Here is a 25,235-nt window from a genome sequence, read left to right on the forward strand (position 1 = left end):
ACAGTACTTGAAGTTCTCACTTGAGCTTTTGCAGTTTCCCTTGACCGCTTTCACCTCCCAACTTTACTGCTTCGGTTTACTCTCAATCTTTCACAGAGTTATGGCCGCTTAAACCCCCCCCCAAAAAAAACCCAAAACAAAACAAAACTTTGAAAAACTGTAAAAATCCAAGCCCAGCACTCAATAACAAAGCAAAAGTGAAGCATTCAGCAGCTAACAAGTCAGACATTGCATTAAGCACATCTATCAAGTGGCCAGAAGCACAACACAACAAGTCCAAATGAATGATGATGTTGCTCTTTATCTGCTGGAATGCGTCTGCTAACAAGTTCAACAGTGTGTCAGTTTGTAGTGTTTGTTTCTGCTGCCAAAGGGGGAAAAAAAAATAGCCAGTAGCTCATTTAATTCGGCTGCACCTGTAGAGGACTCAAATCAGATTTTACCGTTTCTGTTCCCCATTCCAAACCTCATTCAAATTATGCTAATTTCCACATTTTTACACTTTGACCAATTCAGCTTTGCATAATTCGCAAGATTCACATTAATTTTTTTTATTATATACTGGGCCTTCAGTAGTTCAACAGTTCAGCTTTTTCTTCCTTATTGTTACCAATCATCCCCTTTGCAAATAAAAGGGTTTAACAGCATTCGACCCCAGAGTTTACAGCTATGAAAAAGAAACTTTTAAATCGCAAAAGGAAGAGATTAATACCTATAAGTGTGCTACTTTTTTCACTCAATCCCTAGCTCAATTACTTGAAAGCACTTGCTTGCCCTCGGGTGAGACACTTAACCCTGATTTGCTGCAGAGGGTCAGGCCAGCATCTGTTATTTTTGCATATATTACTGAAAATAAATCTAAACATATGAACGCACCAAATTGAAACAACAAACAGTTTCAGCATCTGATAATAACTGCTGTACAGGATGATGACAGGTCTTAGGATAAGAGTCCAGGAACATTTCTGCACGGCGCTGAATCTTATGCAATGGCACAGACATGATGTCATCTCGCTACAGACTAATTTTAGGTAACTTTGGAAAGAGTAAACTCATCAGCTGCATGCTTCTGAAGACAAACTCTTCATCACTGGGCTGCGAAGTTAAAAAAAAATAAATCTCAAGATTTAAGGGCAGAAACTGAGTCATGTGAGACGTCAGATCAAGAATTATGACCTGAGGTTGTGAAGCAGTGAGACAGGCTGTTCCATCAACCTTGTTTTCTGCTGTCCCGACTGTACACACACTTTATTGCTTTAATTGAGCCCAGAAGTATAATTGAGGTGGAGAGTTGGGAGAGAAGCTGGACCAGCGGGGGGCTCAGGCACAGACAGCAGCATCTGCAGGCAGCGGACACAGACGACTGGAGGAGCATATTAAGTTGCTGCTCCTACTTTACCAGGTGTGTCCCTGTCAATTGGAGGACACGGGGAAAGCGGGAGACAGCGCGCCTGACAACTCAGCCACAGCTTCCACTTCAGCTCAGCTCCACTTATCAGAGCACAGACAAACAATGACCAGCGGAGAGTAAACAACAACAAATGAGTCTATTTACTTTTTCAGATATACCTTTCACTCCTGAATGTTGCCACACACTGCAGTGACTGATATACCCAATCCAGGCTCATTGTCAGAACATCACTCACTAAGCGGTAATGCCGGGTTTACCCAACGTCAGTGCATAGCAGCATGACTGATAGGTTTAATTTCTTTTCATTATATAAAGCGAACAATTCAGGATCATATTTGCTGACTGTGTGTGGGAGGCAGGTGAAAAATGTCCAGATATGTTTGAAATCTAATGAACAACACTGCCATCCCCGGTTACTCATCTTAACGACTCAGGCAATCTGATTAGTCTCCTTTTTGTGTCTGAATAAGGCATTAAATAAATAAATCATTATCTGTCCCCCTGTGATCTCCACAACGCAAACAGGTTTGAAAACAGCAACCCAGAGCGAGCAGTTGCAAACTTGTTTCCCATCTTCGAGGCAACAATGTGAAGGTATCGAGATTACAAGTTCTCTGCACACGGTCGCGATAATTTTGGTCATACTGTGGTCTCCAACCACTGTTTCCCATAGTGTTACTGTAACATTATAAAAACATAAGTGCACATTACTGAGAAATGTATTTAATTCGAATAATGCATGACTTATTAGTAAATGTTGCCATTACTCATCCTAGTTCTACATTTTATGTTTGCTATCCATCCATTTTCTTCTACTTATTGAGGGCTAGAAAAGAGAAGCCCACACTTTTCTCTCCCTGGCCACTTCCTCCAGCTTGTCCCAGTAAGACCAAGGTGTTCCCAGGCCAGCCTAGAGATATAATCTCTATATAATTTCTGCCACTTTTATCCAAAATCTTCTTTTGGTCACTACCCAAAGCCCGTGACCATAGGTGAAGGTAGGGACGTAGATTGACCGGCAAATTGAGAGCTTCACTTTTAGGATCACCTCTCTTTACTATGATGGACTGGTACAGCGTCTGCATCACTGCAGCTGCAGCACCACTCCTTTTTCATCTCATTCGCCGACCCCTACGACACCTCCTGCAGGTGGTGGGCTTACAGGATGGTGGGCCCATGTTCGCTCTTTGGGCTGTGCCCGGGCAGGCCCCGTGGAATAAGGCCCGGCCACCAAACACTTGCCCTTGGGCACCCTCCCCAGGACTAACTCCAGGGCAGTGCCACAGAAACACTATCCCTGGTGTGTTGAACTGTTCTCTAAATTTCACATTCGTTGCTTTTTGTCTGGTCCCTCACCCGGGACCAGTTTGCCATGGGAGACCCTACCAGGGGGCTTGACAACTTAGCCCTAGGGATCCCTGGGACACACAAACCCCTCCACCACAATAAGGTAGTAATTCATGGAGGAAAGGAATTATTTTAACTGAAACAAATGAACAGTTAGTAAAAGTTAGTAAGATTTTTCCCTACATTTTTACCATTTACACTTTGGATCTTGCTGCACTTACAGAAAAAGAGAATAAATTCACCTTTAATAAAAATTAAAAGAATGAGCTAATAAATGAATTTCAGAAGTTATTTATCTTTATTGGGCACTCTGCCCAGCCATTCTGTCCTCTCTCTTTTCTCTTTTCCTCCTCCCCATCACCCTGTAAATGCTATTCTATCCATCTCCCCACTCTGCTGTCAGTCTGCATTGTATTCTGTGCGGCAGAAACAAAATGTCATAATGATAATATTTCAAGAAAGAGGTGCCAAGGTCTCAACAAATCAACAATCCACACCACAAACACACCAGCTTCACTGGCAGCACACAAACGCACACATCATGCCAGCTAATGAACTTATTTCCACATACATGCCCCCATTTTCCACGGACACAATAAAAAAGAAAAAAAAAAAAAACAGAAAGAAATGTTGCCTAAACTCAGGCTGCAGGCCAAGACAGAGCCATCGCTGGTTAACTGATTAGCTCAGTAATTGCAGTGGAAATGCCATTCTAAGACTGATATAAAAGTGCAAAGGCACATCCAGGAAATACTAATCAGTCTCTCGGCTGTTCTCCCAGGAGGCTGCTCTTCTAGTCCTTGCTGCTGTTGGTAATGCCACTGCCTCCAGCAACAGCATGTTATCTAAGTGTAGGTTTTTGTATTTGTGTATGTTTGTGCTACATATTTGCACCTTGAGCTTACTGGCTAGTAATTAATATCTCCTTCTTTACTTGCAGGAATAAAAAACCTTTAATATGGGCGCTGTAAATCTGGGCAGGATCTTTCTGCATGTCAGAATAAATGACTCATTACAGCGGCGTCAGTGTAAGACATGCAAAGAGAGCCTTCCTTGTTCAAAATCTCCTCATTATAAACCTCATTTTTGTTCTGCGTAACATGCCTCGGGCTTTTTTTCCCTTCACTCCCCTTTCTTTCATCCATTTGTCCTTGCCTCGTTCAGAGAGAGTTTGTTTGTGCGCCATGGATCACACCTACAGTGACTACAGTCTACATCCTCACCTGTCACTACAACTGCTCCCATCTGTCTTTTCTCACTTTGTCCTGCCCTGCATCCATTTCTCTGACCTCGTTACACACAGTGACGCAGTCTGTTTGCACACAAATTTTGCACGTGAACTCAGAAACGGCCAATATTTAAGTTCACACAGACACACAACTTAAAAGGAGGCTCTTCTAAAAGACAATTTGAGGCGAGTTGAAAACACAGCTCACGCCTCTCTTCTCCAAACTCTGTGTTTGTGTCTCTGTCAGGTCTGTTTGTACGGTGGAAGGATTATTTGATTGTTTACAGGTTTAGAGCTTGTCTGCAATCAATCTGCTGTGTTTACGGTGCATGTTGTCTGACAATGAAGGATTATTGGGAATTGCTGTTTGTGTGTGTGCTTGTGCATCTGACTGGATAACCTACTTTAACTACAAAAATGTTCAGTTTTCCCCCCCATGCTCCTGTTACGTGGCTTCATTTTATCCACTCCGCTGAGCAATGTGTCAAATATACTGCTTGTTACTGCGCTTCATTGAAGCAATATGACATTCAAACAGAGTGAAATATTAGAAAACAATATGTCATGTTTTCATGGCTACATCGTTAGATCAAATGAAAACATCTCTTGATTGTGATTCAGTCTGGCTTTGCAACTTTCTCTTAATTTTACCAAAACTTCAGTGGGATAAAATTAACTGCCTGCACATCATAATGGTCCTATTACTGATTTTAGACAATTTCAACCCCCTACCAACCTACTACCAAGGTCTAAAATTCAGCTAACAAAGAAGTACCAAAACTACAGTTCCACCAATTGCTATTGCAGCCTTGTCTCAACAGCAGGTCAATCTCTAAATTTGCCCACTAAAAATGCCCATCTTCTGTAAGGAAATTTAATATTTGGTCTTTATTGCCATTATCTTTCTTTGTCGTGTCTTCCTCCCCTCACCCCTAACTGGTCACGGCAGATAGCCACCTCTTCCTGAACCTGGTTCTGTTAGAAGGGAGGTTTTCCCTTCACTATCACCAAAACGGTTGCTCATAAGGGATGATATGATTGTTGGGTTTTTTTTCTCAGCTACAAATTTCTTCTTTGTATTATTGTCAGGTCTTTACCTTACAATATAAAGTGCCTTGAGGCAACTGTTTTTGTGATTTGGTGCTATATTAAAAAAAATGAATTGAATTGAATTTTCTTCCCTTGTTTTGAAAGACAGGACGGCATCCTAACAGTTCGCAAAGCTTCACCACATTTAATGCAGGTTATTGAACTCCAGCACTTGATGTTTGCAGTGTTGGTGCCTTTCTGGGCATTTTTAATAGAATTACCTCATCATTAATATGTCTCACTGTGTGGTACAGAGTGTCTAAGAAGTTTGTGTTTTCTTTTTGGTGATTGACAAAAACAAAAATGTTGAGGCCTCAAAATTATAAGTTCAAAAACGAATAGGTGATGTCATGATGCCCATTGTCTATTTACAGTCTATGTGTACTATTCACACCGGTGTAGGGACTACTCAGGCAAAGGAAGTAAACTAAATGTAAGACCTATCTGTGGCCACACACACCTGCCATCACAGCAGCTTTCTGAGTGAACTGTCCAATTACTGAATTACTCTCAAACTTCTTTAAAAACAAAAGCAAAGAAAGAGGTATGTGCATATAAATGGCTCTAATTCTTTAAAGGTTCATGTATTTTTCTTCAACCTTTTGAATTTAAGCTAAAAGCATACACTTTCAATTGAATCTTGATTCTTTTATTTCATATCTATTGTGGCTAAGAACAAAGCCAAAAGAGTGTGTCACCGTCCAAACATTTTTCGAGCATTACTGTAGATTTAATTTGTTATATGACTAATCAGAGAGAACAAAAGTAAAAGCCATATCTTAGAATGCAAAAGCACATTTATTTTTGAGATTTTGTTAAAGCTTTTAGTGAAACAAAACCTCCCTCTCTTCTAAATAACAGAATTTGAGGTGAGATGTTTAGAGGGAAGATGTCTCTTTGGTGGAACTACTCGGGAACATATGAAATGTGACAAGCATCCCCAACTAGACGCTACATTTTTGTAGGTGTCACAACCCAAAAACCCCTTTTTAGAACAACTGGTTTGACATGCAACAACTTTGCTTTCAATTTCAAGTTTCTCCTTAACTGAAAGTAACTGTCAGAAATATTCATTTCTGGGAAGAACTATGACTGAAAAAGAAGAGTGATACTTAAGTAACTAAATACATGTACTTGGATACTTTTTAAGCTTGGCTATCAAGCCGGTCTGTCACATCTAAAAGAAGCCACTGGAGAGACAATTAGCGTAATATGGGGTCAGTCGAGAGAGCAACCCGAACTCTGCCGTTCCTTCTCAGTCTCCTCCTCCTAAACTCCATCCAGCAGCTTGAGTCACTGCTAGCCCTTTGCCAGCTTGCCTCCTGCCCACACACAGCTTGGCCCTTAAGTCACCTGCACTAACCCACAGGATAAATAAACCATGTGCAGAGCAGGGTAGCCGCCAACCTGGGCTATTTTCAGCCCCACTGTGCTCTTTTTCCCCCCTTCTTCTTTTCTTTACCGCCTTCTTCCTCAGTCCAAAATGTCTTCTTAAAAAGCATTTCCCCCTCTCAGTCTCAGATAAATAGAGCGTGCTTAGGCAGCATTACTGATCCATCTCGAAACAAGCCGGAGTCGTTGAGACGTGTCAACCTTTCACTATAACAACACAGGAAAAAGATATGGTTTTAAAATAAAAATGTAAGATTACTGATCCTTAATTGCACTGTTACAGTTAAAGCAAGACATCGTAAAGAATGACTGGGATATCTAAAGCTCGTGATCCCCGATTATACATTTTTCTGTGCAGCAAAAACTCATTTGTTATGCTCATTCCCTTGTCACCAAACTGCACGCCTCCTTCTATTCTTACATCTCATTTTACCTGTACTTCCTTCACACTCCCTCCTTACTTGTCCTACAAAAGCACCAGCCTCAACTTGTTTCGGGAGGATTGATTCTCAGATGGCATGAAACAAAAAAAGATTTTTCTGCAGGAAAAAAAAAAAAAAGAAAAAAAAAGAAATGAATTATTAGATAGAAATGGGCAGAAAAAAAAAGACTACTGCAGGAAACAAAAACAAAATAGAGAGTACAGTGGAAATGGCTTAAATGTCACCTGCCTTAGAGAGACAACTGTGGGATACTAAAACATCAGATTGCAGCACTGGGTGGAACAAAATCTCAAAAGTGGAACAAAATTAAAACGTAAATGCAAGATTTCCATTAGTTTTTCCCCTGTTTGAGGTCTGACTGGAGCTCATAATTATATCTCATGTTGCCAAAATTTTACAGCAGTGGTGCAGCCAACTGGTGAATTAGTACCACCAGCTGTTATCCATGTGTTAGGTCCTAATATTCACACAAAAGTATTCTTTTGGGGGGGAAAGACTAATGAGTTTTTCACCATATTTGAGATCCAACATTATAATTTAAGTGGTGCAAGCAGGATGACACTCGGCTTTAAGTTGTATGCCTTGTCATATATGAAGGTAATCTGCAGGGATGCATGGAAGATGAATGTTTATTAAATTTGCGTTTTAAAGTGTGTAATAAAGCTGCACTTGAGCTCTCCTGCTGTGTTGGGCACTTTCACTGCTGACAGATGGCTTTTGTGTACAGGATTACTCCCCATTATGAGCCCTGAGCATTTACCTGCCGATCTGGATAATGTGGTTACGCTGGGCCTCAATCACTCTTTGGACATGGTCAGCACTAAATAGCCCTCGTTCAGCAATGTGCTGCAAATATTAATTTAATCCTCAGTAAGTGTGTTCAGATGATTTTTTTTGTTGTTGTTTTTTAATCCAATTCACCACTAGTAGAGAGATTGAGGAGTCAAAGGGGAATGTCATGGGAGCAAAGAGAACAAAGGATAGGGGCACAAGAGTGAGGCAGGCAAAGGGAGATAGTAAGAAGAGGCGAGAACATGTCATGAAAACATAATGAACACCGTCATGCCCATGAGGTTTGATGTGAGGAATGCACATCAAACCTCATGGAGTGTAATGTGAAGGGTTGAGATGAAGGAGGAATGCAGAAACTCTCTAAGAAGTGAAGGGGGGGGGAGGGGGTAAACACTGTGACTGAGATATGACATAACTTTGCAAACTCAGCACCAGAGCATGTGGCAGGTTCACGAGTCAGGCTGCGAAGAGCAGCTGTGCTGACCCACAAGCCGCTGGGCGGTGTGGGTGGTGGCTGTGCTCCACATCTGTCGCTTCGGGCCACAAACCCTGAGGAAATGCAAGCCTAAGTATATTCCTGCCAAGGGAAAGATTGGCTGCCCCCATTCCAGAGTCTGGTTCTTTTCCAGCTCCCAGCACGGCTGCAGTTGTCAGAGAAATCTGAGCTCATTGTCACCCTGAGGGTTGCTTTTGGAGAGTTCATCCTGGGGCTTAAGACCATCACCACAGGTTTTACAGCAGTCAAAAGAGAAATAAGATGTGAAAACACAACAAATGTGTTCAACTGCAACCCTGCAGACCAATGAATACAGAGAGGAAAACAGTGCAGAACTGAAAACTCCGCAGAGGCTTTATTTAACAGCTTTTCCCCCCTAAAGTATTCCAGTTATTTTACATCGCCCTTCCAAACAGTTACTGGTTTACGTTCTCTAGGTATTTATTTTGACCAAAGTTATTTTACATATTCTGCAGATGTGTGAAGTGACAGCTCTAAAACCACAATGCTTTGGGATATTTAATTAGGATATGCAGAATTTATAGCAAGTATACTAAAGCATGCACAGACCTTAGACTTGTATATGACTTCTTCTTAAACAGGCTTTCTCATGACATCTACAGCTGCACAGCTTGCAAATGATGAAATATATAAAACACTGTTATTCTCATACCACCAGGCTCTCGCTTCTCTTCTCCGAGGCACAGCTTGTCTTACATTTTGTCAGCGAAATCTACAAATGCATGTTGCCTTCTTGAGACATGACAGCAGCGATCAGAGTACTGAAATTATAACACAACTGTCACGATAGCAGTGTGCTGGGAGCTTGCAAACACACATCTATTCCCCGGGTAGAGCTGTCAAAGCCTGACTTTGACAAACAAAAAAGGGCCAAGCATCAGGCCAAGGGAAACGCTCATCAGAGTGAGACTCACTCTGTTCTCCTTTACTGGAGTTCATTGCTGAGTGGGTTCTTAAATAAGCCCAGTTTGCTCTCTACTATAGAAATACCTCAGAGTCCAATTAGCAGTGATCATTCTCTTCAACTGTTAAGGAGCAGAGGGGGAGCGCTGGGTGCTTTCGATAACGCTGCAATAAATACTGGCACGACATTACAGGAAAAATGTCATCCATTATGCTTTTCTTGCTTTAAAGCTGCAATCAGTTAAATGTCTTTAGGCAAATGTCTGACATTTTGGGGATTTTGAACATTTGAAAGGACACTTGTCTTATACAGCTACAGCCAGTGGGCTGTTAGCTTAGCACAAAAATAATAAAAAAAATAAAATAAAATCTGCCATCAAGCACCTCCAAAGCTCACTAACCAACACAATCTCTCTTTTTCAAACAGCACCGTCACAGATCATTGCTTTAAACAGTGTGCAGCATAGCAGCTAAATGCCATTTCACCCTGTTCAGCTTCAGAATACCACCAGCTAACCACTTCCTGCAGATCACAAAGACCTGTCATGTTTATGTTCATTAAACATGTCAGAGAAATATTTACTGCCAAACCATTTTGTAACTTATAGACAATAAGTATTAATTTGAAGTAAATTCTATATCTTACAGGAAACCAGTGCAGGGAGCAGAGAATTGGAACGATGTTTTCCCTTTAGCCAGTTTTTCTTAAAATCCCAGCTGCACCATTCGGAATGAAATGTAGCGTCTACACTGTAGAAGAGCGGCTGTAGTTAGTCAACTCTACAGGAGATGAAAGGATGAATACGTTTCTCTGCGGTTTGCTCTGACACTCTCACTCACTCTAAATTTCTAAAATACCAAAAGGCTGATTTAGTTACAGCCTTAATATGTTGGGTAAAACCAGGCCCTCATCTTACACCAGGATTTATCACATTGGTTGAAATTTTTAGTGCCCTCGATTCTAGGTAGGAACTAATTTGCATCGGTGCATTTTTGTTTGCAGACAGGAGAGTCTCACAGCCTGGTTTCCATTTAATTAAGAGAAATTTTGTTGCTCCAGCTGTCCAATTTTTCAACACACAAACATAATACAGTAAATCAATAGAACTGAAGTCATTTGGTGAGACGGTGAATGGCCCACATTCACACCAGAGTAAAATAAATAAAATAAAATAATAATTTTATTTTTTCGTATTTACCGAATTACTCCAGTGGTGCAATCATGGAATCACCTCAACCGGTTGTATTCTGGTTATATTCCTATATAAATGAAAGGTTGCTGAGTGCATATGCCATTTTGCAGGTCAGTCACCATCCTGCAGCAACTATGTTACCATTTGTGGTAAAATTTCTTAATTTCTGTACCAAATCTTTGAGGTTCTGTCTGGATTCTGAAAGTAAGAAGTTACTAAATTTCTGTTTAATGCGAATTTTGTATGTAGATGGCAACAGATTTACAATTTTCTACAGCTTATCACATTTAATCGATGTATCATCACCAACAGATTCCATGTAATTACAAATTTAAAATGTGCTAAGACCTGAACCATCTAAGGACAGTAAGCAGTAGTGCTAAGGCACATCAGCTTCTCATGCAAATGTTTACAAAACAACAAATAAGTGCATTTGCTTTTTCTTTGACACTTCGATAGGTAGAATAAAGACTCGGACATCAACTTTTAATTAAACTCAAAAGTCTTCTGTCAAACTGAGTCTTATTTTCAAGCCAATACAAACACGTTTAAGATTTTTTATGAGAACATTTCAAACATATAATTCTCTTTTGGGAGCTTCTCTTTAATACACTGAAACTCAACAGCAGAGGAAATATCTTCTGCAAAAATATGGAGAAATAAGCTGGCACGACTCAACAGAAAACGATAACGTATTGTCAGCTCTCCGCATGCACCATCATTTGGAAAAATCTACCCTTGAGGTATCTTACAAGTGCAGAATAGTTCTTTCGTTTTCCACATTATATGGAATAAAAATATTTCTTTAAAAAAAAAAGAAAAAAAGAGAGAGAAGTGATCCTGTCAGTTCAGTCGAGTTTTCAGTCTGTATTCGTGTCACAAACAGCTTGGAATAGTTTATCAGCCTCTTTTCTGTGTTTGATCTTTTTACAAAGAACAGTCTGTTGGGATATATCTCTTTCCTTATTCATCAAGTATGTTGCAATGAAACAATGAAAAGATTAACAACGCAATGCATCAAAGACAGTCTTCAAAGGAAGTGTATTTTCCAGTTTTCTGGAGCTACGCGGTGATGTAGATAACAAAAGGAAGTGGAGAGGAGAGAAATAAAGGCCTTAAACCTCTCCAGGGGAAACACCTCTCTGCTGCCACTATGTTCTGGCCAGATGTAATTTCCTGAGCAGCGTTCTGCTCTTCAAAGAGTGGAGAAATTGCCCTATCACAGTAGACACAGTAGAGAGGATGTGGGGGCTGTCTGAGTAACAGTCTTAGGCACATGTGCAGCAGATATTAACTACTACATAAATTATCCATCCCCCACAAATTAGAAGAAAAACACATAAAGGTCAATAAGATGTCTGAACGTGTATTAGACTCAGAACTACAGAGCCAGAAACGGGGTGACACGAAACAACTATTTACATGATTCATGTGCACACATTTCATATTCCAGTGCTGAAATGAATTGTTGAGGCAGAACTAATCAAATGTTTGGGAGCATGTGCTTGCAACCAGAAAGCAGTTTTGAATTCTACGAAGGAAAAAAAAAGAAAAAGAAAATCATGATTCAATTCAATGTTTGGGTTAAAGAGAAGGGCAAGCAGCTCGGCCAACATCGGCTGTGTCATTAAAGCACCACAACACAACTGCAATCTTCACCTTTCAGTTCAAGGGGCTGTTTGGTTGGGTGGAATAAATATGTCCTATTGTGGAGAGAAAAAACTCATTACCAACCTTGTTATGTTTCTGTGTGCAACTTGAAGGTAGGTTGAAAGGTGATCTCAGACCATGTAATCTTAGCAGAATGTCATCTTTAATGAGTATTTCTACTTGCGAAAAAAAAAAAATCAAGCGTAGGTTCTACTAACAAGAAGTGTGACTCGTTTCTTTTCAAGCGTCCAGTAAATCAGCTAGACCCTGAAAATGACACACCTAGATAGAACTGAGCCATAAAAATGATTATTTACAGCTCTTTCTTTCCTCCTGTAATGTGTGACAATTACTACCTTGAAACAGCCAGAATACACTTTGAAATTACAGTGTGAAGAAACTTCTTTAGCCACCATATATAGATTATATAGTGGCTAGGTAGAAAAAGTTCAGGAAGCACACACTCTTTCCCCCATAAAGTCAATGTTTGACAACCTCCCGTGTATCTTTAACGGCAAGTTTTGACACCTCGGTAAATATCAACGAAGATGTAGTTTGATGACCATCAGAATAGTTTCAGAGTTTTTCCAAGAGACCACCCTCACAAACTCCTGATGCACACCCAGTCATTTTGCTCTATAAGCAGGTCTGAAATATGACAGAAATCACTCAGTTCAGAAAAGAGCTTCTAGGGTTACTCCTAGCAGGCTTTCAAGGGGTAAAGATTATTACTTAACAGGACATCATATAAAAAAACAAAACAAAAAAAAAAAACATCTGGTCCTTAGCAGAGTCTAAAATTATTTAAATTCGACCTAAGAACAACAACAACAACACATGACATATACTGTGCTGTGTTTATGTTGTGGCCTTTTATGCAGCATTTCCTGGTATGGTTACATAATTTAAGAGTGTTCAAACCATTTGCCATTTTTCTTGCAAAAGATAAAGAAATGAGGGGAAGTTCAAGACTTTTGAAGACTACTGTAGATAAATGGTGCCAAAATACAGAAGTAAATGTCATGATTCAGGACCTTTAGCAGCAATAACTTGCAATAATTGTTTTTTGTATGGCGTTATCACTCTTGCACATCACTGTTGTGGAGGTTTGGCCCACTCTTTACAATGTTGCTTTAGTTCATTGAAGTTTGCAAGCTTTCATCTATACACAGCTCTGTTAATGTCCCGCCACAGCAGCTCAGTCAGGTTGAAGTCTGGACTTTGACTGGGTCATTGTAGCACCTTGATTCTTTTCTTTTTCAGCCATTCTTTTGTAGATTTGCTGCTGTGCTTTGGATCGTTATCCTGCCGCATGACCTAATTTTAACCAAACTTTACTTGTTGGTCAGATGGCCCCACTTTTAACTCTGGATTGACGCAGTGACTGCAGTGTGTTCAGGTAAATCATCACCCCTCGTGCTCATCGTGCTCAGCAGTTATATGAACAGATGTTATGTGCTGATATGCTTTGTTTGCTTTTTGACCAAATGGGGGAAAAAGTGGGGAAACTTGTCTTACAGCAGAATATTTAAATTAAAAAAGAAATCTGCTCATTTTTCTCTTTAGGAGGTTTAACCCTTGTTCTGAAGTTAATTACTGATTTTTTTGTAAAGAATGTCCTTTGTGGCCATCCAAGAAAAAGCTTTTACTTGGCAAACCCTCCAAACAAACCAAAATTGTTCTAATTATAATGACATGAACTTTAAAATTTTAAATGCTAACTGAGCCCTGTAATGTCTGAGAAGTAGCTGTTTATTTTTGTTTTGTTTTGCAGTTTTCCTAAGCATTACCTGATCTGACCTTGAGTTGAATTTGCTGGGACAGCCACTCCCAGGAAGACTGAATGTTTTCCATTTGTTGGGAAAAAAAAAAAAAAAAAATCACCCAAGAGTGATGGACTTCAAATTGTTTGGAAATGACCTCCCAGATCAGTGGGCAGCCAGAATTGCGCTGCTGATGTCCTTCCACCTTGGCATCATGTTAACATACAGCTGAATGAACCAGACCATCAAAACGTCTTCTTTTATAGAGGTGATCGATTAATCCAATGCATTTGATTAGCAGCACTTAGGCGTTACTTATCCCCTTAATTCCTATGGAAGCAGTGAGGTTATTCTTAAGTTTTTCACAGGATTTTGCATTATGTTTTTCTTAAACAATTAATGATATGACATATGACATTTAAGATTGTATTTACCTAAGTTAAAGACATGGCAAGGATCAAATGACTTTTTAATAATGACCTGATAATAATAAAATAAATAAAATAAAAAAAACCCCTCAGAATTCAAATAAGTTTATTTTTTCAATAATTTATATTGACTATATATAACTATATATGAAGATTTGTTTCCAGGTGGCCTCAACCTAAACCTATAAAAAGTCAACAGGTTTCACACGCATACGTACATTAATGCCAAAGGGAACTTCTTATTCTTGTCTTGTTTTTGTTTGTTTTTTTGCCATTCATACATTATTAGACCAGCACCCAATGTAATGTTTATGCCATAGATGCCCTAACAGTACTGGTAATTACCAAAATCATTCATAATTCAGCACATTAGTAACATTAGTATTTTTAATTAAAATGCCAAATTAGTTATTTACTTGCATTATTGAAAAGCAAAAAAAAAAAAAATGTTTTAGTGGTTGAATGTTGTGCTTGATTAACTTTTGATTTCTCAGTGAAGTCCTGTGTGCCGGCTCAAATTATAAAAATATAGTAGAAGTATAAAAATGTGCATACAGAAACAAGTTTTTGACAGATGCCATAAAAACAAGACAGCAAATATTTTAGATCGTTAATATAAGCACTTTGCACACAATATTACAACAGTAGATGTTCAGATTAAATACTGCCAAAGTCTGACATAATAATGCAAGCAAATAAACCTTATCATCAATGACGTCAGGTTACAGACAACTGTATGAAATGTCCCCCCCCCCTTTCTGGTCACTCTGTATAATGTCATATGGAGGGAATATAGCTAATAAAATCATCTCTGAATCTTGCTGTACGACGAAAGTTACAGTCATCTGCTTAAAAAGGGGAAAGGGAGCCAGAAAAGAGTATAAACTGAGGGTATGTAGAAAGATCAGGGGCGTAATTTACAGGGGGGTTATGCCCCCCCCCCCCCCCCCGATAATCAGACCTAGCCAATATAACCCGCCAATAAAATTATGAATTATCTTGCATAAACAGGCTGTTGATTTTCTTTACTCATCACCAGCAAAATAGTTGCATGTTTAATCATCTGGGAATTTACCCAGATTTATTCATTTATTTATTTAGACAGAGATCTTGACAACACCAATGTTCAGCACAAACTTATGCCCATGAACAAGATCTGACATTAAAGATCATTTTGAACTGAGAACCATGCAAAGCTTCTCTGTCAGGGCTTAAGAATAAAAATACAGAGCCCAAAATGACATCCCCCTCAAAGCATTTTTAAAGGAGGGAGAAATCACTGTTTAGAGAGGAAATTACTGTCATGCAGAGCAAAAGAAACAGTCTAAAGAGTCCAGGAAACAGATAAAGAATTAATTAAAACAACAGAATACAACAGAGATAAAAGATTAAGGAAATGAAGCACTGGCTTTAGAAAGGATATAGCACATCAAAATACTAATACAATTTGTGTAGCATGTAAATTGCTATTTAAATATTCTGTATATGTGCAGAAATAATTAGCGCTCTGCAGTAATAATGAGGTAGAAGTCAGGTTTTCATTTGAAAGAGAAAAAGACCTTAAGTCTTCATTTTTTTCCAGTTCTCCAGTTAATATAAAGTCATTGTTGTCTCATTAAATTCGGTATAATGCCAGTTTCCATCAAGGAAAGTTTCATATTAACAGTCTTGCAGGCTTCCTTTTAATGTGAAAAAACAATAGAAGCTTTAAATCAGGGGACTAAGAATATGAAAATATAATTTATGTTAAATGGAGAACAGCAGCAGTGTGGAGAATGTAACTGTTGTTGAACTGATGGACCTAATACAGAGGAAATGGGCATTATAATAAAATAATAAACTAAGTAATTTCACCCTCTTAATGTTTTTTTTTTAAACTCTGTCTGCATTAGTGCGCTGCCCCTCAGCTGTTATTTCATAGTCCTGATTTGAATGCCCTAGGAACACATATATATATTATAGTTTAGATTTTTTCATGCAAGTTAACTTAAGGCTGCACCTGTAAGCTCAAATAGCTCATCTCTTTAGGTATTCAAAGAGAATTTCTCTCTCTTCACACAATTTACTGTGTTGGATTGAGGAGAAACGTTTCCCACTAACAACTCAGCCCTACAATTTAATGAATTGAATGATGTTCACTGAAGTTCCTCATTAATCACATTTTCGTCATCTAGCATACAACTGTGTGTCTTAGCATAAGTAGCAGCGATTAAGCTACAAATATGCGACTCCTCATTACAAGAGTATTAAACATCGTCTGTGAAGGTTCTCAGTCATCCAGGTCATCGTAGTCAAAGGAGCTTGCAAAGAAAAGCGTCTGGACTTCTTTAAGTTGCTTGAAGACGTTTCACCTCGCATCCAAGAAGCGTCTTCAGTTCTAAGGTCAAGTGGTGGGGAGTCCCCACCTGGTGGGGCCAGGTTTCACAATGAGCTCACCCGAAACTCTGGCTGATTGGGACCCACACCCATTTTCACACCTTGGCTCAGGCGATTAGAGGATCATCAGGGGGTCCCTTTGTCCCTCTTTGGGGGGGATACTCCCACTAGGTTTAAATCTGGGACTCCCCACCATTTGACCCTAGAACTGAAGAAGCTTCTCGGATGAGAGGTGAAACGTCATCAAGCAACTTAAAGAAGTCCAGACGCTTTTCTTTGCAAGCTCCTTTGACAGTATTAAACATCCATTTTCCATTTGTTGCTTATCAAGCTAGGCTTGCAAAGGGCTGCAAAAGGCTGTTTTGAGCAAGAGTTGGTCTACACACTGGTCAGGTCACCAGACCATCAGCAAGCTAACGCAGAGAGACAATCATGCACGCCCACGGCCCATTGACAGTCACTAGTTGACCTAACAGACAGGTCTTTGGACTGTAAACTGGAGCAAACCCACACATGTGTAGGGAGAATAACACACACTACACACACCTCAGATCTAAATCCAGAACCTCTCACCTATGAGTGGGGAGCACTCACCACTGCACCACAAACCAATACATATTCATAAAATCATTTATTTGACCCCTACTGTAGAAAAGTGTGAAAGGACTATTGTGAGTGTGCCTTTAAGTGTGACCTCTTTGAACAACTATTTATAATACCAGTATAATTAAGCCACATTTAATTCCAAGCTTGATTGCACAGCATGACAAAGAGACTTCTTATTTCCTTAACACACCTGTCCCTTTAAATCTCACCACTATAAAAAGGTAAAAAAAAAAACAACAACAACCAAACCAAAAAAAACCCCCAAAGCAATAAAATTTATTGAAATAGGAAGGACACTACTCAAAGTGTCTCAATAAAAAAAAGAAACAGACACCAAAGTGAGGAGCTAAAATATCGGTTGTCATATGCTGCATGTAAAGTCCTTTAATTAAGGCAATTTGTCATTTGGGCTATATCAATAAACTAGACTTGATGCACAATACAAATAGTGTGGGTGTGGAAAATGAAATATGAAATCAGAGGTTTAGCAGCCACAATCTTAAAGGTACAAGCTCTTTTTGTTTTAAGTCTGGAGTGAGAAACAACCCAGAAGCTTGCTTTAGAAGATCTACTAACTACTCTAATGCAAGCAAGGAGAGCTGTGACTGCTCTGACCATGCAGAGATCTAAGAGGTTTTGTTTTTTTAAATTTGAAGATTGTTGAAAGAAAAGAGGGGAGATGAAAATAGATCAGAGCTGCTGCGACTTGCTACCAGGCATGTCTGTTTTTTAAAAAAAGACACTCTAGTAGTGCTGCTTCCAACTACATGTGGAGACTCAAAAAAAGGCACCCAGTTGCTTTGCTTTTATTGGTTTAGCAGGAAAAATGGCAAAATTGCCCATAAGCAGAAATATCACTTCAAAGCTACTCCAGTGCAGCTGCTACACTAAGCGGCAGCTTTAAGAGCTCCTCTCTGGTGTCATTGTGGATGAATGCATGTCATTATATTCCTCCTTTAATCTCTTCGGACTGCACATGCACGCTTGTTCTTCCTCAAATCTGCTGGTTAGATCAAGGTAAAAACTCTTTGACGACTCGTGCTCCCGTGAATAATATCTGCCAGATAGTAACAGAGATGCTCACAGAAAGTAAACGGAAATCTTGTTAGGAAAACAACTACAACTGAACTTAATCCAATCTACTCAGCGAGCTCGCCGTTTCGAATGATCAATGTTCAGCTCCAAATTAAAAACCATGTCTGCTGCCAGTGACTTCTGGCTACAGCGTTTGGGTGGGCCGGCGTCAGCAGAAGGTTTTATAGCAGAGACATTACAGTCGGGCAGCTCTGCTCCTGTGCTGCAGGGGAAACGTACTTTTCCAGTCAGTCAGGCAGACATATATAATGTCAGTGGACTGCTTAAACAAATTTTGCCAGCTCCAGTGCATTATTTCACATCCATTCTCCACAAGGACATCTGTGCACATTGTTTACTGGTTTGTTTTATTTATTAGGATCCCCTTTAGCTATAAACACAAAGCACATCTAGTCTTCCTGGGGTAAAAATATACAACACATTTTCAAACAATGCCTCCCTTTCATTGTTTAAAGGATAAAATTAAAAACACTAAAAACCATTTTTATTTTAAAAAGGTAGACGCGAACATTTTTTTTTTTAAAAGCTGAAGGGATTCAAGCGAAATAACTAAAAAGCTCAAAACAATGCTTGATCATTTACTTTAACAAGAACTTGTTAGAAGACACGGAAGACTCACAGAAGTGAAAATGGGGGTTTTAAACATCTGCGTGCACTTGGGATTAAAAGAAATGGCGTACATGCCCATACAACAACACGTACTGTGGCAAATTTTGCCACATATATGCTTTAAAATATATATATTTTAGAATTGATCTAAATCTTACAGTATAAAGCTGGTTATTTTATCAAAAGCTTTATTTTCATGTTGATCTCTGTAACGATGGCTTTACACTGGATTTACCACAAGGTGTTTGTTCTGACTGTCAATGTTGCATTTGATTGGTTCAGTATCTGTGTGTGCAGATATGATTAATGGTTTGCAATTTCAATTTAGTTTCATTGGCTACATAGCAATTAACTATCCGAGGTGCTGACTTCAGCTGTTGCTCATTCCCATCTGGGATTCGAGCGCAGCCAACACAACTCCGCGTCATGATCTCAGTCCCTGGTTGGCGACTTTTATCAGTCTGGTCATTTGCCAACATAACAACTGGAGCCATAAAAGAAAGACAGCTAATGCTTGACACCGCATCCTCTGTACTTTAATATAGGAGAAACAAAATAGGGGCTCTGTCAAAACAGTATAAAACATTAAATCCCAAAAAAGCACATAACTCAAGGGATGAGCCAGTGTTGCAGCCTGTTGCAGAAAACACAATTTGTTCCCATTTGTTTAGTTGACTGTCCAAAAAGAAAAAAAAAAGAAAAAAAAAAGCCAAAGATAGCAAAGAGGAGGAGGAGTTGTTCAGGAGGGAGGTACAACAGTGGGTGTCTTCAGCTATCTGTAAAACACGGTGGAGGCTCTGTTATGGTTTGCCGTTGCATTTCAGCAAGGAGTGTTGGGGATTTTTTTCAAAATTGATGGAATTGGGAACAGAAGAAAGTACCAGCCAATTTTGATCCACCATGCAATACAATCTGGAAAACATCTGATTGGCAACAGCTTCTCCTTCTTCTTCTTTTTTAATGTATCGACCAATTTTAAGTGTTTTTTTTCCCCCCTTTATTATTTTTCAGTAGCAGATTAGAGTAGACAGGAAAGGAGGAAGAGAGTGTGGGAAACAACAGAGAGGAAACAGCCCAGGTTGAAATCACATCTGGACCCCTGCTGAGCTATACCAGCACTTCAGGTAACACTTACAGCTTTAATACCAAACACACTACCAATGCAGTAAAGGCATACCTGGATAGAAATAAAGCACAAACACACACACCATCAGTGATGGACTGGCCTCTTCAGAGCTCAGACCTCAGCATTATCATCTTGACAGAAAACAAAACAAAAGGCAGCCAACATCCAAAGAAAGGCTTTAAATGTCCTTCAAGAAGCCTAGAGAATATTCCTGAAGACTACTTAAAGAAATTACATGAAAGCTTGCCTAAGAGACTTCAGGCTGTGTTGAAAAGTAAAGGTGTTCATACCAACGAAAGCCTTCTAAGCTTGTTAGAATTGCTTGCACATGTTTCATTTCACATTTTCCTGACAAAATATAAAGAAGTGCAAAAGTGAGTGATCATCCCATGCACAGTTACCATTAAAAGTTGTGAAATTTGTTGACACTGAGTGTAGTGCACTGCATACTGTAATATGCATGTATGGATGAGTGTGCAGAACTGCTGATGACTCAGTATGGGAACCACTTGGGTCAGCAGGCATGCCCATCAAAATGCACTGAGGAAATTGTTTTTTTTAAAGTTTAACACAGTAATTTTTATCTCTGTTTTGTCACAGCCTGTTTAATAAAGCACTCTATCAATTAAATTTCAGCTTCAAAAAAGCCTGGACTGACATAAAACATCAATGTTTGTTCACGGCTCTGCAGACAGTTATTCTGTCAGATATATGAGAGGTTTCAGAAAAATTCCCAGCTATAATTACAGCTCGGTTGTTGCAAACTAGCAATTATAGAAACAATGTGACTAGAGCGTAATCCTTTAATAATCTTCTGATCAAATCTTCTGGAGCAATGACTTACCACTTTGAAGTCCTCTGCTCTGCACTCGGTGCCGTGGAAGTGGCAGGAGAGCAGCATGTCACTGATATCGTGGCCGGTACGGTCGTAGAATTCCCGCATGTTGAAGGGTCGCGGTTTAAAGTTGTGGAAGTCGGCTTTGACCTTGAGACTCTCCAGAACGCTCTCCTCCACCAGGTGCATGTCTCTGATCTCATACCTTTGAAATCAGATAGAGAAGGAGAGTTCATAGAAATGTTTCAGCAATTGCAAATTTCATGTCTCGTAGTTTGGTATGGACTCAGCCGCTTGCTTGAGCAGCACATCCCAGCAGTTAACAATCACTCCCTTATCATAGACTTTGTAAAGGTGCTTTTGTACACTTCCAAGAAAATTTATGAGCGTCTACACCAGTGAACCTTTACTCTCCTCAACCTAAAAATAATACTGCACAATGAATCATAAGGTGCAGAAACCAGACGATAAAAATGTACAAGATGGTTTTTCTGTGGCATTTTCCACCTCTCAGATGACAAGGACTACCAAAGTGTAAAGCTTTATTTTATATTACAGTGCATTATAAAGTTGAGACAGGAGCTGTACAAGGCCATTAACCCAGTAGTCCCTTCACTGCAACAGTTCCAGGCTGCATGGTATTTCAATTTGAACCAACCTTATGTTGACTGGATTATGTTGCCTGTCAGAACATTTGGTTAAACTTTCATGTGAATTTTTAAGCTGACTGTCTCCTTCAGAAGTAAAAGTAACTAAATCTTTTAAATCCATGGCAGAGGTATGGTGAAAAAAAAAAAAGGGAATTTTTCAGAACAATGGAATCATTAATATATTTCTGGGTCACAGTTCAGCTGGTAGAGGAAGCCATAACAGAATTACCACCATGTTTGAAAGATGAGACATTATGGTGGGAAACGTGATGGCTTTTTGCTTCACATGGTGCTCTTTCTATCATTTTGACAGAAGCTCATTTTTGTTTCATCAATCAACAAAACTTAGTTTTGTTACTTAGATTATGGACATTAGCAAAGAAACATGTGCACCCACATCCCAGAGAGCATTCTCCAGCTAGCAGTTCATGAACATACTCAAATACAGTCATGGTCCCTGTTATATGTGCTGGTTTGCTGTCCTTTTGCTGAATTTTCTCCTTCCTTCTGTGCTTCCCCATCAGTGTAAGCTATTTGTTATTTCCGGTTTTACTTTGAAGTCTCGTTCTGTGTATCTCCATGCTTTTGCTCCTGAGCCCTCTGGCTCACCTTAATTGTGTCTCTTTCTGAAATCAGCCCTCTAAGTGTGCATACACACATACACACCAGCCAATTCATTAGCTACACCTTGCTGGTACCAGGGTGCACTCTTTTTTTGTCTTAAAAAGTGCCTTAAATTATTATGGCACAGATTCAGCAAGGTGCAGGAAAAATTCTGAGATTTTGATCCATGTTGACAAGATGGAATCACACAGTCACTGTAGGCTGAAGCATTTGAACAATGATCAACTGCCACTAAGGGGCACACCACCAAGAACCACTGGTACAAGGCAGGATGGAGCCATGCTTTCATGCTGACTCTACCATCTGAATGTTCCAGCAGAACTCGAGACTCATCAGACCACAACAGAGCACAGGTGAACTGTCGCCTCCATTTCCCGTTTCTGTCTGACATTAGTAACACCCAGTGTAATCTGCTGCTACTGTAGCCCATATCTTTCAAGGTTTGACTTAATGTACTCGCAGAGATACTCTTCTGAATAGTGGTTATTTGAGTTACTGTTGCCTTCCTAACAGCTGGAAACATTTTGACTAGTCTCCACTAATCTCTGGCATTAGGAATTCATTTTCTCCCAAAGCATTCCCATTCAATGGATATTTTATACTTTTTTGGGAGGGGACCATTCTCTGTAAAACCTGAAGATGCTTCTGTTGGAACCCCCCCCCCCCCCCCACAGCTTCTCAAAAACCCAGGCTAGCTTGTGTGGCACCACCAACAACGCCACTTTTGAACTTTTAACTCACGTTTCTTGCCCGCTTTAGCAAGTCATTTTGACTATGTCTACATGCCTAAATGCAACGAGTTGACGCCATGTAATCTGCTGATTAACATTGAACGGGTGTATCTAATGAAGTGGCCAGTGAGTGCATAGTTTTGTCCTTTTATCAGATTGTCCGTTTACCTTCTGAATCTTTGTCTGTGCACTTCGTTCAATTATATCAAATACACATTTTAGTTAAGTTAGCAAATGTCAGCTAGCTAACAAGCTTAACATCAAAAAGTTTGCATAGTTATTGTAGCCATCTTGGAATATTAATAAAGTAGCATCCACTAACCAACCCTAGAGTGGCCACAATTGATATCTGTATAGTTGCTAATGGTGGGGACCTTCACAGGATGCCAAGGAAAAGTACAGTAAACAATCAAACCAGGACAGACAGTCACAGGGGAAGGAAATCAGACAGCAGAAGGCAAGACACAGGCTGAAACAATCAGGCAGAAAGCGAAGATGCAGGCAAGGAAGTGATAAATAAATAAATGATAAATGTTAAACTAAGGTACGAGCATAGAAACAAGAAAGAGAGAGGCAAAGACAGGGAAACAGGAGACACTGGGAACATTAAAAGCAGAAGATAGTATATTAAACAGAAAAAAAAATCAAAAAGCCTAATTAGGTCTGTGTTTTAGCATTTAATACCCATATTAATGAGTTTCTCATCTGTAATATCATGTATGATGTTTAACATAGCTCTGCCTCACTGATAGCTTGGCATTCAGTTACATTTCTGTTGGTTTCGTCTGTTTCTCCTGACAGACTCTTAACTATAAAGGCCTATGTGTAACGTAGTGGGGAGCCAGACAACCCACATCATACGCAGCATTATCGGTAGCACTGGGAAATTTACTTTCATTTAATGGAGCTCACAAAAATCTGACCACGCTGCCTTGTATTAAAAGTGAGTAGAATAGCTGTAAATGCAGCCGCTCTCCAGCCTTGCTGTGATCTCCCACTGAGCTATTATTAAAAATGTCACCATTTTAATGGACTCACCAAAGAGCAGACTACTCCAGCCCCCCATCTCACCCCACCTCAAACGCTGCTTCAAATGAAAGGATTTTTTTAGAAATTTCTCATATGAATGTACTGTGAATATGGTCTTTTATTGTGGCAAATACAATTAATACACACCATGTGTTTTATGTGCAACATGAATAAGAATGAGATCCAGTGGCTGCTTACTTTAAGAATGGAGTCGGTAATGTGCAATTATGCCAAGCTATTAAAATTTCTTATAAAAACAGGGTGCAGTAAATGCTTTTCTTTTCATTTTGCGGAAGGCAAAAGGGCATCCAACTAAGTGAAATCATCAAAACAACAGATCAATAACAACTAGCTTCATTCTGGTTTAAAAATAAGTTCATAGATTTTAGACATTAAGAAGAGCCTAACCTTATTAGGATGGGGCAGGGAGCGCTTTTGTTTGATTGAAAGTGAACTTAATTGAGGAGAGGCATTGACTCCCTGCTGTTTGTACTGTGGACAAACCTGCCAAGAAGGCACTTATGAGATAAAATCCCAGAAGTACAAGCCGACAGGATCAGCAGAGAGTGACACTTCAGTATGTGCACAGCTTAAATATCATGCCACAAGACATTTCCCAGACCAGTGACTCCAAACATGGGAAGTAGGTGGAGAATGATCTTAAATGGATTTCATGCCACGAGCACTTTCATTTCTGGCTGGGGTATAACAGCTAAGTGTGTTGTTGCATCGCCTCTCTACCTTGCCAAGGGAGGCAGGATAATGAGCACTAAACCTACTTCAGAGTGTAAGAGTTGAAGTACACAAGGAAAGAAACTTAGAAGGAAATTCAACCCCTTTCTGATTTGGTGGCCAACTTTGACAAAAAATTCAAAGGGATTAGGAGATGAATTGATGTAGAAAAATCCAGATGGCAAGTGTTGATCATCAGCCACACCAGCCTCACAGGAAAACAAAGCTAATTTTACTCTTCAACTTCAATTTCTGTTAAAGATTTAGAATAGAAATTGTCTCCATCTCCATGTTAAAGTAAACCCACCAGATGCTGAGTCTTCTCCTTGATCTCTTTAACAGACAACATGTTCAAGCCTGGCATAATCTGAGGACACTTTCGTGTTTTTGATGACTCGGGTGAAACAACGGTCCAAACTCTCCTGAAATGCTCTCAAGCCCTGATTGTAGTGAATGTCAAAATCTTGCTAATTGTTGCATTATTGCTACCTCTGTTGACATTTGGAAGAAAAAAAAATATTACAACACCACAGGGAAAGCAATAAAACAGCGTCTTAAGCAAGGATTAACGCAGCCTCTTGTTTTTGCCTGCCTCTTCAACAGCCCTGTGCGTGATCATAATCAGCATTCATTCTGAACACCTCCACGTAATATAACATTTAAAAT

At 39.6% G+C, this 25,235-nt stretch overlaps 1 protein-coding gene across 2 annotated transcripts in view; it reads right to left on the minus strand.

Moving 5' to 3' along the window:
* LOC101484947 (acid-sensing ion channel 1) overlaps positions 1-25,235 on the minus strand; it is a 67,095-nt gene that overhangs the window by 37,974 nt on the left and 3,886 nt on the right. For both annotated transcript variants that reach the window (XM_076878278.1, XM_004546225.4), the window contains exon 2: positions 20,813-21,008. In XM_076878278.1, the coding sequence (XP_076734393.1) occupies positions 20,813-20,992 (180 nt within the window). In that variant the 5' untranslated portion in view covers positions 20,993-21,008. The remainder of the gene's footprint in view (positions 1-20,812; positions 21,009-25,235) is intronic.

The sequence above is a fragment of the Maylandia zebra genome, linkage group LG20, assembly GCF_041146795.1.
Source record: "Maylandia zebra isolate NMK-2024a linkage group LG20, Mzebra_GT3a, whole genome shotgun sequence".
NCBI classification, from domain to species: domain Eukaryota; kingdom Metazoa; phylum Chordata; class Actinopteri; order Cichliformes; family Cichlidae; genus Maylandia; species Maylandia zebra.